The 15,923-nt window shown below is 35.2% G+C and overlaps 5 protein-coding genes and 1 pseudogene across 9 annotated transcripts in view; 5 read left to right on the top strand and 1 right to left on the bottom strand.

Moving 5' to 3' along the window:
- Positions 1 to 15,923, bottom strand: part of LOC120777672 (serine/threonine-protein phosphatase rdgC) — a 124,917-nt gene that overhangs the window by 94,401 nt on the left and 14,593 nt on the right. The gene's annotated exons all lie outside the window — the stretch shown is intronic.
- LOC120777677 (antigen 5 like allergen Cul n 1-like) lies at positions 4,093 to 5,365 on the top strand. Its single transcript, XM_040109143.1, has 3 exons — positions 4,093 to 4,235; positions 4,295 to 4,689; positions 4,759 to 5,365. The coding sequence occupies exons 1-3, from the start codon at positions 4,104 to 4,106 to the stop codon at positions 5,078 to 5,080; spliced, it is 849 nt and encodes a 282-aa protein (XP_039965077.1). The 5' UTR covers positions 4,093 to 4,103; the 3' UTR covers positions 5,081 to 5,365.
- LOC120778425 lies at positions 7,108 to 7,697 on the top strand (annotated as a pseudogene).
- Positions 8,566 to 9,675, top strand: LOC120777674 (scoloptoxin SSD552-like). The gene is made up of 3 exons (XM_040109139.1): positions 8,566 to 8,703; positions 8,766 to 9,157; positions 9,336 to 9,675. Exons 1-3 carry the CDS (start codon positions 8,566 to 8,568, stop codon positions 9,673 to 9,675), a joined length of 870 nt encoding a protein of 289 aa, XP_039965073.1.
- LOC120777676 (scoloptoxin SSD552-like) lies at positions 10,715 to 11,902 on the top strand. The gene is made up of 3 exons (XM_040109141.1): positions 10,715 to 10,964; positions 11,021 to 11,412; positions 11,563 to 11,902. The coding sequence occupies exons 1-3, from the start codon at positions 10,827 to 10,829 to the stop codon at positions 11,900 to 11,902; spliced, it is 870 nt and encodes a 289-aa protein (XP_039965075.1). The 5' UTR covers positions 10,715 to 10,826.
- On the top strand, positions 13,238 to 14,587 carry LOC120777675 (scoloptoxin SSD552-like). The gene is made up of 3 exons (XM_040109140.1): positions 13,238 to 13,437; positions 13,505 to 13,896; positions 14,248 to 14,587. The coding sequence occupies exons 1-3, from the start codon at positions 13,300 to 13,302 to the stop codon at positions 14,585 to 14,587; spliced, it is 870 nt and encodes a 289-aa protein (XP_039965074.1). The 5' UTR covers positions 13,238 to 13,299.

Here is a 15,923-nt window from a genome sequence, read left to right as displayed (position 1 = left end):
TTAATAACACTCATTTGTTATACATTGTGAACTTGTATATCTAAATAAACGCCCACATGCAGACTGAGTAACTTGATGCCTGTTTGCGTTGTGGACGTGTTCAAAAAACAAGAAAAAAAAAACAAAACAATAGCAAAAACAAAAACACCAAAACAACCACGCTGCCAATTTAACGGTTCAAGCGTCTGGCTAGCGTTTATTCAAGCGCAACGTTCAATGAAGCATACTTTTTGGCTCAGTCGTAACAGCTTAATATAATAAATACAAACGGCTCTGCAATGTATGTATATATGTATGAATAGAATATTCACCACTTGTATGTGTGTTAGTATGATTACGGTACAGCTGCAACTGTAATGACTTACAGTTAAATACGTGCAGTTGATTTTTATACTGTCGCAACATGTTGCTCGGTGTAACAGTAATCTGTCCATCTAACAGTTGCTTAAAATACCCAAATACTAGCAGATATCTACATAGTGCTATACATAGCAAACGGACTCGGCATGTGCTTTTGTCCATCTGTCCGTGTAAGCTATAACTTGAGTAAATATCGAAATATCGTGATAAAACTTGATACACATATTTTTTGATTGTCTGAGGAAGTTGGTATTGTAGATTGTTGAGATCGCAGAAACATGCTGGAATCTGGATCATTTCAAAAATTGGACATTTAGCATGACAGTATCCCCTTCTTAGTAAAAATTTATATCTCCGCAAATGCTGAACCAATTTCCATTTACATGGCAGCATAGCATGCGCTTGACATAGTTCTAATATATTTTTAATGTGAACGAAAACCACGCCTACTTTCCATATAACTTCATTTAAAATTCGAATTGACTTTGGAATATATCTTATCCAAAAAAGTCGAAGTTGTGCCATAACTTTTCAAGAATCACAGATTATGAATATGAGGATATTGGTGCTAACTTTTTTTATACGAAAAAAACGAAAATTTTAGAGATTTTTCAATGAAATGAAGTGGACACTTTTTTGATATAAAAATGTGGTCTGAAGTAAAAAATAAATAAAATTGGCTCAGTACTTCACAAGCCTTCATATATCTGATATAACGATTTAAGGACTCATTCAAGCATGAACAAAGATATCGAAATAGTATTTTAAGGTGTGGCAACTGTTATCAAAAAAGCTCGACGACGGACCATAACTTTTCAAGGACGTCAGCTGTTGAGTATGAAAACGTGTTGTTGTTATGGCGGCAGAAAACATTCCTGAAGCAATTTCAAGGAATGGTGACAAGTTGACAGTCCTTGGTCATATAACAATCCCGGTCCGTTCCGGTAACTTAGCCCCCACTGTCGTGAGGACGGTGTATGAGGGCCTCAGTGCCTTTGGCAGATTTTATATAGAAAAAACGATAATTTTGCACATTTGTATTGGTAAACGAATTTGGTATAAATTTGGTTAGTTACTCATTTCTTTGCAAACAATTAATATACGACTACAAGTTACAGCAAAAAAATTTTACTTCCCAGGAAAAATATTTTCCAAGAAAAGAAAAAAGAAATGCTTACAAATAAACCATAAACAAACGATTAATTGTCCTTTGAACATGTGACTAATGTGACTATAGAGGCAGTAAACTGCTTAATTGTCTTCCAATGAATTTACACTGTGCCAAGTTGTGCATGTTGAATACTGGAAGTATATGTGAAAACTACACCTACGAACCAAAAATACTATGTTAAGAACAGTTAGAGAGTCAAGCTCTCGCTTATATCCTGGTCTTATTTGTTTGTAATGAGTTGTGATTTACACATATAAAAAATTGTATTTTTAAAGGACAACACCAGTTGAGACATACATACATATGTGGATGTTCGTTTTTAGTTTGATATTTATGGTTGTAACTACCATAATATTGCTTACTCAAGTGGAAGCACTGTTCCAAACTAAATACCCCGTAATGAAGCAACAAAGTACACAGGCAATATACAAATCTAAGACTAATTCATATTTATAGATATATAGGATTTTTTAACTAATATTTAACTGGTACATATCTGAATGTATATAGAGTTTTTAGCTGGTGTTTAACTGGTATATTTCTGAACGAAAGATGGCTTATAACCAGTTTACTGCAAAATAGTCGTTGGTATACATTTATATGAAAGAAGAGAACCTCCCAACTTTACCAGACCTCTCTAAAATTTTAATATTATAGTTTAGAGTTTCTGTTTGCAGTAAAGGTTATTTAACACAAAAAAAATCTTAAAAACATAAAATGAGATTCTAAGAAGACATCATGAAGAACGATCTCTCACTTGCATAAGCATGAAACTTAGTACAACAACGTATGAACCCCAATATACTTTCTAAAAATACTTGAAATCACAAAATATAGTAAAATACTAAATTGCAATAGTAATTCATTTAAACTTATTTAAATTTTTTTAAACCAATTAAAGTATTTTTTTTAGCTCATTGAAGGTATTTATTTTGAATCCCAGTACTTATGTTTATCACACATATCTCATAAGTACTAGAAATTCCCAGCTCAGTCGGTAAATTTTAATCAACCCAACTCACTGCCTTATAACATCAAAAATATTTGAAGTACAAGTGAATAATGAAGAACAACTTAAACCTGGATGCAATAGATGTCGCTGCAGTCGTATATCTCCAGTGCTATGTCATATTATATACAGTGTTGGAAAGGTGAGATTTTAAGCTTCATTTAACCAAAAACAAATTAAATTCGGGGCAGTTGAAAAAAAGTTACAGCTGTTCAAAAATGAGTAAAAGTAAAGAAGAAATTCGCTATATTTTGAAATTTTTGAATAAAAAAGGGAAGAATGTCATGCAAGCCATCAAAGAAATTTGTGAAGTTTACGGAGACGGTGCTGTATCAGTTCGTGTAGCACAACAATGATTCGTTCGCTTCCGTTCTGGAAATTTCGAAATTTCGATTTACACTGATGAAAGTTTTACACTGCTGAAAAATGGCAAAACGTGGTCGGCCACAATGGTACAAATTTGTTTATATATTTATTAGTATAAATATAAAAAAATAAGTTGAACTTTGATTAGAAATACGAAAAATACGGAAATATTCTAGGGTTCATTCTGAAAAGCTTTGCTTAAGTGACTATGGGTCTTAAACCGGTAACTTGGTTTGTCAGTTTATGAGATATCTGAATGAAAATTAATACGGAATCGGTTAAATCGGACAACTATATCACATATTTCCCATACAAACGATTATTTAGATTTTTAAAACTTCGCAATAAGAATCGCTGGCTCGAAACGGGTTATAGACACATAATTTCTGAGGCAAAGCTGTTCAGAACGATCCGTAGAACATTACCCTCATATGGCAGAACTCGCTTGTTCTTACAACCACTGACATAAATATATATGCAGCATATGTACACATTCCAACTCGCATCATTTACACTCCTCGATATTACTTGAAGCATTCCTTGCATGTTCTGCATAAGTATTTTTGTAAAAACCCAACTGTGAGGCGTCATTCTGGAAAAGCAAATTTGAAACGCATAGACGAACAGCTGTTGGGGTAATATAATCCCAAAAGAAGTATCTTTCATTTTCAAAGTAAATATAGATATATCTTTACACACACTATTTCTTTGTAGAAAATTGAAGGCACAAGTCAGACAGTCTGTAGTACAACTTGAAGTGGACAGTTGAGAATTGATTGATAGCAATTAGGTACGTGAAAATTAATTTAAAAGTTGTGAGGAAGAGAATTAAGAGCTCTCCTAAAAGAGAGGGACGGCTTTCAAACGAAAAAAAACGTTTGCATAACATGTCTATACAGAAACAGCATTGAAAATATCAAAGCCACTTTAAGAGCAAGGGCATTCAATTACTAGTTGAAAAGTTAAAAGTTATATGGAAACCAAGACATGTTTTCACTGTAGCTTCCTAAAGAGGGTTTATTGCAACAACACAGCGAATTTTATCCTAGGAATATCGTCCCTACGACAATCGGGTCCCTCGAAATTACTTCAGTAATGTTTTCTACCGCTGCAACAACATCTTAAGAATACTTTGGTTTTACTTTAATAAAATTCTAAAATTTTCTACTTTCAGTTCACTTAAGCGTTCTTCTACAAATGAGAGCTATGTTCCGACTATGCTTCATTGTCTTGGCAATAACTGTGCTTGCTTCGACGGCAAATTTATTTTGTACACTAAAGTGTCTAAAAATTGGAGTGCAACACGGCGCTTGTGTAAACCCGAATGGCGTAAGTGCTTACTGTACGCAAAAATTATTAATTTTATACCAAAAAACTAATTATTTCAGCGACTAAGCGGCGACTGTCCACCAACGACTAGAATACTCAACATGAATACGAATGGCTATAAGAAATTCCTACTACATCAGCATAATCAATTGCGCAATACAATTGCTGCTGGCCGCGTAGCTAAACTGCCGCAGGCGAATAGAATGGGCGAGGTCTTTTGGGACCGCCAATTGGGTTTTCTCTCTGTCTTTAGTAGCAAACGTTGCAGTCTAAGTGATCCGTATTGCTATCGCACTGGTTTGCTGGCGAATCCGGGACGTGTTGCCAAGATATTTCAATTCCCTAACAAAAGTGAAGTCAAGCCAGCTAATGTGAAATTGAAAATTGGTGAATGGTTTAAGGAAATCAATGAAACGGCCAACGCCTTCGAGGATTTATTTCCACCGCATGCGAAGTGAGCAGCACAAAATCGCATTGTTTATAGATTTCATATAATTTTGTGTAAACTTTTTTAATTTTATAGCAAAGTTTTGAATGTCGCACACATTATTCACGAGGAAAATAATCGCATTGGTTGCTCCTTGTCGCATTGGACGAGTAAAGATGCCAATGAAACGCTTATGTTGGTTTGTCTCTATGCAACCGATTTAAAAAACAATTCACCACTATATTCTCTGGGTCCACCGGCCAGTAGATGTCTCTCAAAATGGAGTATTTTATATAGAAACCTATGCAGTATTAATGAGGATTATGATTATTCTGAAGGCCTAACTCAGGGTATAAATACACATGCAACAGTTGCAGTGCCTTTCTATAAAAGAACGGGTTCAACTCATAGTGGATAAGCAATTCATGGTGGAGAACAAGTATCAATAGTCGTGTTCGTTTCGCCATTTCTCTGCCGAGTTTAATCCATAGAGGTTAAAACAAGATTTGATAGTCGTGTTCGTTTCGCCATTTCTCCGCTTGCTATGCTTAAGCTCTACTTTAAAAGTGTGCTAGTTGAAAACAATACAAAAGATGTGGTGTATAACTGTTTGTAGTAGCAGAACTGTTATATAGTATATCTATTTTATTCGTATTTCATTAATACTTTCGTTGCTTGTTCGATACGCAACTCGCGATTGTCTACAAATGGTAGTTAACTAGCATAATTTTCTTTTCGGAATAAAATTGATAAATTCTTTTGAATTACTTATGAAATATTGTAGTAAATTTTTTATACAATAAAATGAGTTTGAAAAAAATTTTTTTATGAAAAACCATTTAGAATGGTTTAGTAAAAATTACGCTATAACTCTCAAAATTCTGGTGTCGAAAAATTCAGAATGTTGGATAATTGAAATCACGTCCAGGACGGCCATCACCATCAACTGATGATCAACATGGCCAAAAAGTAAAGGAATTAGTGCTTGAGAATCGACGACTAACAGTCAGAGATCTTACTGGCATCGTTGAAAAATTGCAAGGATCGGTGAAAACCATTTTGAAAAATCGTTTGGGCCTAAGAAAAGTGGAAGCATGATTGGTTCCAAAAGCATTCAATTTTTTCGAAAAACAGCGTGACGTTAACAATGCTTCCCGACTACTAGGATCTCATAAAATGTATTATTACTAGGATAAGTCTTGGATCTATGCTTACGACCCGGAAACAGGCGATCAACCGGCCGAATATCGTGGTAAAAGTGAGCCGAAGCCGAAAAAAACACTTTAAAGCAGGTCAACAATAAGGTTATGTAGACAGCCTTCTTCAATTATCAAAGTGTGGTGCAACTCCCAATACCTTCCGATCGGCCAAACTGTCAACAAGAATACTATTTGAGTGTAAAACGTCCTTTGCGCGAAGCTATCCGTAAAAAGATGCCGAAATTATGGGCCGACAACCCTTGGTTTTTGCACAACAATAATACACCCTCGCATTATGCATTGATTCTTCGTGAGTTTTTCGTTAAATTTTTAACCAATATCGTGCCGCAACCACCGTATTCACCTATTTCGAGGATTGGAAAAAGCGTTGGCACAAGTGTATTGGCTCCAAAGGGGATTACTTCGAGGGGGACGACATAGATTTTAAGGAATAAATTAAGAATTTTAAAATTATCAACAAAGTCTTACTATTTTTTGCCCATAGTAATATTTTTTGCCCATAGTAAAATATCTCAATATATGGTTATGCCTAAGATAGAGGGTTTAGAAAAATGGGTTCTTTTGGAATTAGCTGTAACAAACATACTTGTATGAGTCAAGTACTCAATAAAATGTCGACTATTATTTATAAGTTCTTTACTTACTTTGGTGAGACTTTCATAGCAGCAAATAAAATTAATGGCTGGCAGGTAGACTACACTCACACCGAATTAACCTAAGTTCCCGCTGCAATTTTTTTACAATAGGTGACAGACAAGTTATGCTGAAAAGTAAAATATATTCCACAATTAAGCTCATATTTGATTCAAGACTTTATTTGAGTTAAAAGGAATGCTTAACAACAGAGTTTCGAAAATTAAAAATTACTTACTTAAAAATTACTCAATAACACTTGTACTCAAGTCCAGTTTAACAATAATTTAACGAAAAAGATAATACTTTGAAATAGTGCCCTAAATGCAGCTGTTTAAGTGTATATAATGTTAGTGGAATTCAAGAAATTAGTAATGGTTTTTGTAAATAATCAGAAATAATAAAGAAACATATTTTTAATTCAACATTTTTTTTCATTTATACACCACTGATGTAAACTTAAAACTTGAGAGAGTTCAATTTAAATTTGGCTGAGCTAACAAACGCTTCGAAGACTCGCTTCTACTGCAATATTGGGAAGAAAAAACAAAATAGTCTTTTACTAAAATTGTCGAGAAAAAAAATTGTTGAAATGAATATTTTGCTAATGCTTATTTTAAATATACTAATGATGGTGTCTGCAACGGAACCTAATGCCCTCACTAATTACTGCAAATTAGGCTGTGAGAACCCGAAAAAGAAGCATGCTGTCTGCGGAAAAAGGTGAAATATAAATGCAGTTCACTTCACTCATGGTAAATTTTCTAATGATCTTTATATCTTTCAAGAAACTAATCGATAATTGTCCACCTGATACTAAGATTATGTCATTAGATGAAATACAAGCCGTCATATTAAAATTGCACAATGAACGACGCTGCACGTATGGGTGAGCTCTTTTGGGATGAGGGATTGGCCGACTTAGCTGAATATAGTGTAAGACGTTGTCTTATCAGTGATCCACAATGCCATACCACGCCCACATTGCCCAATCCGGGACGTAGTGCAAATATTTATAAGTTTGAGAAGACACAAGATCCATTCGCGGAGTTAGTGCCGTCGCGCGTAATTTAATGGCTGGAAACATCGAGAGAGTGTACAGCGGACTTTCCAGAGAATCCGGAAGGGTGCGTACTTATTATATGGAGTATAGCTAGACAATTGGCATATCTGCTACTATAGATTTTTGGTTGTTTTGTACCATACATATATACATATATATTGAGTGAAATGTGAGTGCCTCCAAAGGAAGTTTTTTTTTTGCTTAGAATTCAAAGATATTAGTTATGAAATAATAAGCAGATTTCCTTAAATTATGAACAAACTGCTTTCACATCATTGGGAGCACAGAAAATGTCTCTTTGATACTTCAAGAAACTCAAACCAGAACTTTATGGTCATGCAAATAGAGCTGCTTCCATCGAGCCAACATATGTATATGTTAATTGGACGGATCTAGGTATGGAGGGAAAATGGGTTCTTGATAATAAAGAGCTGGTACCAAACTGCCTCTATAGCTGCATGTAAATGTAGTCAACAAACTATTGAAGTACAATCGACGAGCTTTTAAGAGATATACATATGATTTATATTTCTTAGAAGAATTTTTCAGAACATGGCTAGTGCTAGCAAGATGTGGGCTTAACAATTTAAAAAAATAATATTTTCTTATGACTTACTAGTGCCGGTGCTCCATTCTATTATAAAAATAATTTATCAAATAAGAAAAAAAAAAATGTATTCTCAATATTATTTAGCGCTCAGTACAGCTTTATTCGTTCCCTAACACTGTAAAAGCAGCTGCTTAAAGATATACATTTCATACTAAATTTTTCAAGAATGCGAAATATTACGGAAACACATTTTAATTAAAATATTTTTTCATTTATACACAACCGAAGTAATATGGAAAGCTTGAGTGGGTTCAGTTTCAATTTGGCTGAGCCAACAAACGATTACTCCTTCGGCAGTATTATAAAATACTTGCTAAAAAATTAGACAAATAAATATTACTAAGTGCTAAGCCTGTGAAACATCAAAAATTTTCAAAATGAATACTTTAGAAATTCTAGTATATAACGTACTAATAATCGCATTTGCATCTGCTTCAAAAACTTATACCGATTATTGCAAACTTGGTTGTGCGTTGCCCAACACGGAGCATGCCGTTTGCGCCAATAAACATAAGGTGAGTAGGAAATACATAAAGGAGGTCTTAATACACATATAAAGTATTATGCTACTTTTAAGCAACTCATCGAGAACTGCCCATCGGATACTAAGATCATCTCGTTAAACGATATGCAGGCTGTCATATTAAAATTGCACAACGAACGACGTGACTTTGTGGCAAGCGGCAAAGATGAAAGGCTACCCCCCGCTGCACGTATGGGTGAGCTATTTTGGGATGAGGAATTGGCCGACTTAGCTGAATATAGTGTTAGACGTTGTCTTATCAGTGATCCACATTGCTATACAACGCCTACATTGCCCAATCCGGGACGTAGTGCAAATATTTATAAGTTTGAGAAGACACAAGTTCCATTCGCGGAGTTAGTGCCGTCACGCATAATTGATTGGCTGGAAACATCGAGAGAGTGTACAGCGGAAATGGCAGCGGACTTTCCAGAGAATCCGGAAGGGTGCGTACTTATTATAGTATATAGTATAGCTAGACAAATAGCATATCTGATACTAGAGATTTTTGGTTGTTTTCTTATTCATCATTTGCGGCTCAAAATTACGAACCTTCAATACATAACTAAGGCTCTTACACTTTTATCTGAGAATATAGGTGTGGAAATACTTCTTTCTTTTCAGGCATGTCGACTTCTTCGGTCGCGCCATAACGGATAGTAATAATCAAGTTGGTTGCGCGGCATCCGAATGGGTCAAGAAATCAGATAAATATTTTCTCTTAGTGTGTCTCTATACAAATGACGTGCAAGCGGGTAAACGTTTATATAAATTTGGTCGACCTGGCTCGAGGTGCTTAACTAGCTACAGTGAGCAGTACAAAAATTTATGCAGTATCCATGAAAACTACAATATCACTGATGCAAAGTACGAACGTAGAGCACTTTCCGTCTTTAACCCGACTTACAAAAATAGAGCAGACTACAATGCACCCGAAGGCAGTCTGTGGCAGTCAGTGCTTTGAAGAGAGATTAGCGAAAATAAAATAGTATATTAATTATCTTAGTTTATAAATCGTATTATATATTTTATGTACGGTATATTTGATTACTTCAATTTTTTGAATAAAAAATGTCACAAAACCCTTTACAGCGATGAGGTTAATTACTACTCTAACACTTCGAAGCAATCGCATTATAGAGCTATATAGTATTTAAAGAGAGATCATACATATATATTAAGTGAAATGTGAGTGCTTCCAAAGGATGTGTTTTTTTTTGCTTAGAATTTAATAAAAAACCGAAAGCGGTGATTAAACCTAGTTAAGGGGTTATAAAATAATGAGCAGATTTCTTCAAATTTTGAATAAACTATTTTGACATCATTGGAAGCACAGAAAATGTGTCTTTGATGATTCAAGAAACTCAAAGAAGAGTTAATGATCATGCAAATAGAGATGCATTCATCGAGCTTCCATCGAGCCATCATATATTCATTGAACGGATCTGATATGGAGAGAAAATGAGTTCTTAACATTAAAGAGCTGGCTTCATACTAAGTACTATAATATATAGTAGGCTCTCAACTAAGATTGGGTTCTGGTAATTAAAGCGGAGGCAACTGGTAGTTAGTATGAGATTGGCTCACAACTGAGTAAAAATTGCCTTTACATATAGCTGTATTTACAGCCTATTAAAGCGCAATCGACAACTCAACTCATATTGGATATATGATTTATAGTTCTAAGAACTTTTTCAGAACATGGCTAGTGCCAGCAAGATGTGGGCTCAACAATTTAAAAAAATACTATTTTCTTATGACTCACTAGGGCTAGTGCTCCATTGTAATATAAAAGTAATTTATCAAATAAGCAAACAAAATGTATACTCAATATTAAAATATGTAAAAGCAACTGCTTAAAGATATGCCAAAGTGGAAATCAAGACATTTATAACTGCATTTCGCAAATATGCGAAATAATAAAGAATCAGATTTCATATTTTTTCACTTATAAAAAGTTCACAATCGAAGTAATATCGAAAGCTTGAGTGCGTTCAGTTTAAATTCGGCTGAGCCAACCAACCCTTCAAAGATTACTTCTTAAACAGTACTATAAAAAATTGGACTAACAAATATTATTAAGTGCTAAGCCTGTGAATCATAAACATTTTTAAAATGCATACTTTAGGAGTTCTATTATATAATGTACTAATAATCGCTTTTATAGCTGCTGCCAAAACTCACACCGATTACTGCAAACTCGGCTGTGCGTTGCCCAACACGGAGCATGCCGTTTGCGCCAATAAAGTTAAGGTGAGTAGAAAATGCTTGTCTTAATACACATATAAATTATTATTGCTACTTTTAAGCAACTCATTGAGAACTGCCCATCGGATACTAAGATCATCTCGTTAAACGATATGCAGTCTGTCATATTAAAGTTGCACAATGAACGACGTGAATTTGTGGCAAGCGGCAAAGATGAAACGCTACCGCCCGCTGCACGTATGGGTGAGCTATTTTGGGATGAGGAATTGGCCAACTTAGCTGAATATAGTGTAAGACGTTGTCTCATAAGCGATCCGCATTGCTACACTACGCCAACATTACGCAATCCGGGACGTAGTGCGAATATTTACAAGTACGAGAAAACAGAAGTCAAATTCGAGGAGTTAGTGCCGTCACGCGTAGTTGAGTGGCTGGACACATCGAAAGTGTGTACGCCAGAAATAGTTGCGAAATTTCCAGAGGATCCACAAGGGTATTTATTTGTTATATTTACTAAGTAGATAAGCAAAACTGCTATCTTAGATACTTAGGGGCAGTGGCTTCTTTCAATAACGCTTGTAAAACTTGGTTCCTTTAGTATATAACTGCAGTCAAAACATTTCTAACACTTTTTCATTTTCAGACATGTCGACTTCTTCGCTCGTGCCATAACGGATAGCAATAACCAAGTTGGTTGTGCCGCATCGGAATGGGTGAAGGAATCAAATAAATATTTTCTCTTAGTGTGTCTCTATACAAATGACGTGCAAGCGGGTGAAAGTTTATATAAATTAGGACGACCTGCCTCGAACTGCTTATCGGGGTCGAGTAGTCAGTATAAAAATTTATGCAGTGGCAAAGAAATCTACAAGACTGATAGTTCAATGCACGAACGTAGAAGGGTTTCCGGCTCTAATTCGTATCGCAAATATGGTACAGATTACAAGGCACCTGAAGGCAGTCTTTGGCAGCTAGTGATGTGAAAAGAAAGCTTAATATTACTTATATATTGCATTATATGTAAACTCTATGTTTGATATATTTGTTATATTTGTATTGGTACTTATTTCAATAAAAAAAATCTCAAGAAGTGTTTATTGAGATGAGGTTAGCTGCTTTCCCGACTCTTGGAAGCTATACGCAACCTGGTGAACCTGTATTTATTATTAAATAACGCTATTAAAAGAAAAAAAAAAGTTTTTATAGAAGTTTATAAAATATGGGTGTATAATTCCACCAATTCCTAAAAATATCCACCAAAACTAAGCAGTAACTCATTTGATATACCTTGAACCTTGATATACCTTGAACTACCATAGACAACATCTAACACTCAGAAGAAAATGGTACAGACTCTATAAAGTATTTATGTATATAAATGACTATGGTGAGTTGAGTCGAAGGATGGAGGCATGTGTTGAAGTTCACCCAAGTGAGGAAAGTTCTCAGAGCACCATTCTCTTGGGAGAGGCAAGAAACGATTCTTTTACATATTGCTCAACCAGCTCACGACTTCTGGTTTTAGACCATTTATCCTCTGGGTAGCCTAAGAACATCTGTTTGAAAGCGCCACATAAAAAACACCCCCAATGAAAAGAAGAAATAGCCTCGGATGAACGACTATAACCACGTAAACGGTATCTACACTAATACATAAAGAAGAAGAAGAGTTCAGTCGATTAAGCCATGTATGTTCGTCTACATATACGCGAATTCGTCACTCAATTTTAGTGGTAACGGTATTAAATTAAACGTGCGTACATTCTCTCCAAGAAATGCTCATTTTTTGGAACTGCGGATGATGGACCACTATAGCTTATAGCTGCAATATAAACTGACCGAACCAAATCAAGATTAAGTTATTTCTATATCCTTTTTTTAAATTAAAAAATGCATATATGTGTAGGGTATTATAACTGGTTCTATAGGTTCAACCAAAGTTATTGTTTTTTCTCATAAAAAAATCGAGTATACAGCACGACTCAGCTCTTCTCTGAAATACGATTTATGTATTGTGGAAAAAGTTCTTTAAAAATTAGATGATTTGAGTCCACTAGTATTAAAAAAAGCAAATGAAAGCCCAAGCACAAAAAAATATATGGTAAGCTACTCAGTATTTGCTTTGGAGTGAGGCCTGAAATATAACCTCTAAATGCAGCTGCTTCAAAGTTAACTAGAAGTGAAATTCAATACATGACATATGTTTTTGTTGTAATTACACAAACTAATAAAACAAATCGACTCAACTAAACTTGATCTATGCACAACTGCAGTAACCTTTACAACTCGAGTTTAGTTTTCTTTTGGTTGAGCCGGCGAGCGCTTAACAATTTACAAAATAATTGCTAGACCTGCAGAGAACAGAGTAAAAATTGCTAAAATGAATTTATTAGAACTTCTTATCTTAAGTATGCTCCTTATGGCGACTGAAGTTGCTACAAAAACTGACATCGATTATTGCAAACTTGGTTGTGCGAAACCCAAAATGCAGCATGCTGTTTGTGCTAATCGCGCTAAGGTGAGCAGGAAATATCAAAAAAAAAAGATTCTTTATGCACTTAATAATATTTATAATTTCTTTTAAGAAACTAATTGCGAATTGCCCAAAGGACACTAAGATTTTATCATTAGATGACATGCAGCATGTCATATTACAGCTACACAATGAGCGGCGTGAATTTGTGGCAAGCGGTAAGGAAGAATTGCTACCGCCCGCTGCACGTATGGGTGAACTATACTGGGACGAAGAGTTGGCCAACTTAGCTGAATATAGTGTAAGACGTTGTCTCATAAGCGATCCGCATTGCTACACTACACCAGCATTACGAAATCCGGGACGTAGTGCGAATATTTACAAGTACGAGAAAACAGAAGTCAAATTCGAGGAGTTAGTGGCTTCACGCGTAGTTAATTGGCTGGATACAGCGACAGAGTGTACAGCAGAAATAGCAGCTAACTTTCCAGAAGATGTACCCGGGTAGGTAAATGTTATGTATAGTAAGTACGAGTAGGTAAGTATGTAAGGAAGGAGCTTGCTCTACTCTTTAATCAGTTTTGCCATTGAGTGATAGTGGTATATTCAATTTCAACGTACTTTTGGTCAGTGAGTTTGAAAAATCTCTCAAAAAAATTATCTACGGTTCGTCCGTAAACAAGAAAGTTCGTCGCTTTTCATATACAACAACCAGACTAATATTTTTTAATTCGTTTTAATGTTTCTAGATCTTGTTTGAAGCCGAAAAATGTATCTATATTTTTACATTTCTTATAACTGAGCCACGGACAGCGTAATTTTTAAGTAATCTTGCTATTTGTCGTTTCTTTTCAGTCATGTCGACTTCTTCGCTCGTGCCATAACGGATAGCAATAATCAAGTGGGTTGCGCAGCATCGGAATGGACGAAGAAATCGGATAAATATTTTCTATTGGTTTGTCTCTATACGAAAGACGTGCAAGCGGGTACGCGGTTATACAAGTTTGGACGCCCTGCCTCTAGATGCTTGTCAGGATCCAGTAATCTGTACAAAAGTCTATGCAGCACCGATGAAGACTACAAAATCGCTGATGCAGTGCAAGGGCATAGAAGGCTTTCGGATTTTAGCTTCTTTTACAAAAATGGCACAGGCTACAATGCACCCGAAGGCAGTCTTTGGCAGCTAGTGATGTGAATTTAAAATTTCTATGTTCAAGCATCTAAACGTATAACTAAACTTCCTGAAGAATTTGTAGTCGTTGTAGAATTTTGAACTTAAAAATTGTGTTGGAACTTTTAATTTGAAACTTATAAAAGATTCGAGACATGGAAAAGTATTGCACTTTAAATAAACTGTAAGTAAAATATAGTCTATTTTACATATGTATATATTGGTACTCGAAAAAGTCTTTTCGTATTTTGGCAATAGATGTCGTTACAGTCGTATATCTCCAGTGTGACATACCATATAGTGTTGGAAAGGTGAGATTTTAAGCTTCATTTAACTACAAACAAATTAAATTCGGGGCAGTTGAAAAAAAGTTACAGCTGTTCAAAAATGGGTGAAAATAATGAAGAAATTCGCAATATTTTAAGATGTTTGTATAAAAAAGGGAAGAATGCCACGCAAACCAAAAATTTGTGAAGTTTTTGTGACGATGCTGTTTCAGTTCGTGTAGCAAATTAGTAGAAAATTCGATTTACACTGATGGAATAATGTATCTAGCGGAAAAATGGCAAAAAGTGGTCGACCAAAATTGTACAAATTTGTTTATTGTATTCATATACGAAATACGAAAAGACTTTTTCGACTACCCAATATATCTTAAGCGAAATAAATTGCTTACGAAGTATACAACTGCTAGGTGGCCCTGAGTACAAAGTATTTATAAATACTTAAATATCCGCTTAATGCTATTATTTATTTGTCAAATATAGCATGGCAACTCTCAGAACAAAATAAATTGTCCCCAAATAGCAAAAGAAGGAGGTTGCCGGGTGACCGCATTGTTAATAGCGTTCTGCGTCGTACAAAGTGGACATTTCCATCTTATAAAAGCTTTCGACATTAACTATTTGCATAACTATGTACATAACTAAATACTGAACACCACAGAGCATGCTCAAAGGTCATGAACTTTAATCGCTGACGATTCTCAGAAGACGCGCGTAACATTCAGTAGCGCCAGCAAAACATTTAATGCCTTAAAGTATGCAACATTTCTGTTAAACTACTTAGACTAGAAAAACCTTGTAGATGCTGCTTAAAGTATTATATATTTGTACCGGTATGCTGAGTAAAGAAAGCCATTGAAAAAGAAAAATGAAAGAGACATAAGCCTGCTGAAGCGCAAAAGTTTAGTGGGGCGAGATGGGGAGCGTATAGCAGCGAGCAATTTAACAACATAGCGCGCATTGACTCAATTGTATATGTATAGCTGAGTATATATGGTACATGCCTAGATAAGATATAATGCTTATTTATTGTTGTAGAAAATATGCAATATCTATACGAACAGCTGTCTGCTGGC

This window comes from Bactrocera tryoni, chromosome 5, assembly GCF_016617805.1.
Source record: "Bactrocera tryoni isolate S06 chromosome 5, CSIRO_BtryS06_freeze2, whole genome shotgun sequence".
Classification (NCBI taxonomy): Eukaryota; Metazoa; Arthropoda; class Insecta; order Diptera; family Tephritidae; genus Bactrocera; species Bactrocera tryoni.
Note: the sequence above shows the minus strand (reverse complement) of the source record. Positions and strands in the feature narration are given on the sequence as shown.

What these genes read in the sequence shown, in the direction of transcription:
- LOC120777677 (XM_040109143.1), top strand. Translation starts at nt 4,104, where the DNA reads ATGAGAGCTATGTTCCGACTATGCTTCATTGTCTTGGCAATAACTGTG. An exon ending in CTTGTGTAAACCCGAATGGC is followed by an intron (nt 4,236 to 4,294) that starts GTAAGTGCTTAC and finishes TAATTATTTCAG; the next exon opens with CGACTAAGCGGCGACTGTCC. An exon ending in TTATTTCCACCGCATGCGAA is followed by an intron (nt 4,690 to 4,758) that starts GTGAGCAGCACA and finishes TTAATTTTATAG; the next exon opens with CAAAGTTTTGAATGTCGCAC.
- LOC120777676 (XM_040109141.1), top strand. Translation starts at nt 10,827, where the DNA reads ATGCATACTTTAGGAGTTCTATTATATAATGTACTAATAATCGCTTTT. An exon ending in TTTGCGCCAATAAAGTTAAG is followed by an intron (nt 10,965 to 11,020) that starts GTGAGTAGAAAA and finishes GCTACTTTTAAG; the next exon opens with CAACTCATTGAGAACTGCCC. An exon ending in TTTCCAGAGGATCCACAAGG is followed by an intron (nt 11,413 to 11,562) that starts GTATTTATTTGT and finishes TTTCATTTTCAG; the next exon opens with ACATGTCGACTTCTTCGCTC.
- LOC120777675 (XM_040109140.1), top strand. Translation starts at nt 13,300, where the DNA reads ATGAATTTATTAGAACTTCTTATCTTAAGTATGCTCCTTATGGCGACT. An exon ending in TTTGTGCTAATCGCGCTAAG is followed by an intron (nt 13,438 to 13,504) that starts GTGAGCAGGAAA and finishes ATTTCTTTTAAG; the next exon opens with AAACTAATTGCGAATTGCCC. An exon ending in TTTCCAGAAGATGTACCCGG is followed by an intron (nt 13,897 to 14,247) that starts GTAGGTAAATGT and finishes GTTTCTTTTCAG; the next exon opens with TCATGTCGACTTCTTCGCTC.
- LOC120777674 (XM_040109139.1), top strand. Translation starts at nt 8,566, where the DNA reads ATGAATACTTTAGAAATTCTAGTATATAACGTACTAATAATCGCATTT. An exon ending in TTTGCGCCAATAAACATAAG is followed by an intron (nt 8,704 to 8,765) that starts GTGAGTAGGAAA and finishes GCTACTTTTAAG; the next exon opens with CAACTCATCGAGAACTGCCC. An exon ending in TTTCCAGAGAATCCGGAAGG is followed by an intron (nt 9,158 to 9,335) that starts GTGCGTACTTAT and finishes CTTTCTTTTCAG; the next exon opens with GCATGTCGACTTCTTCGGTC.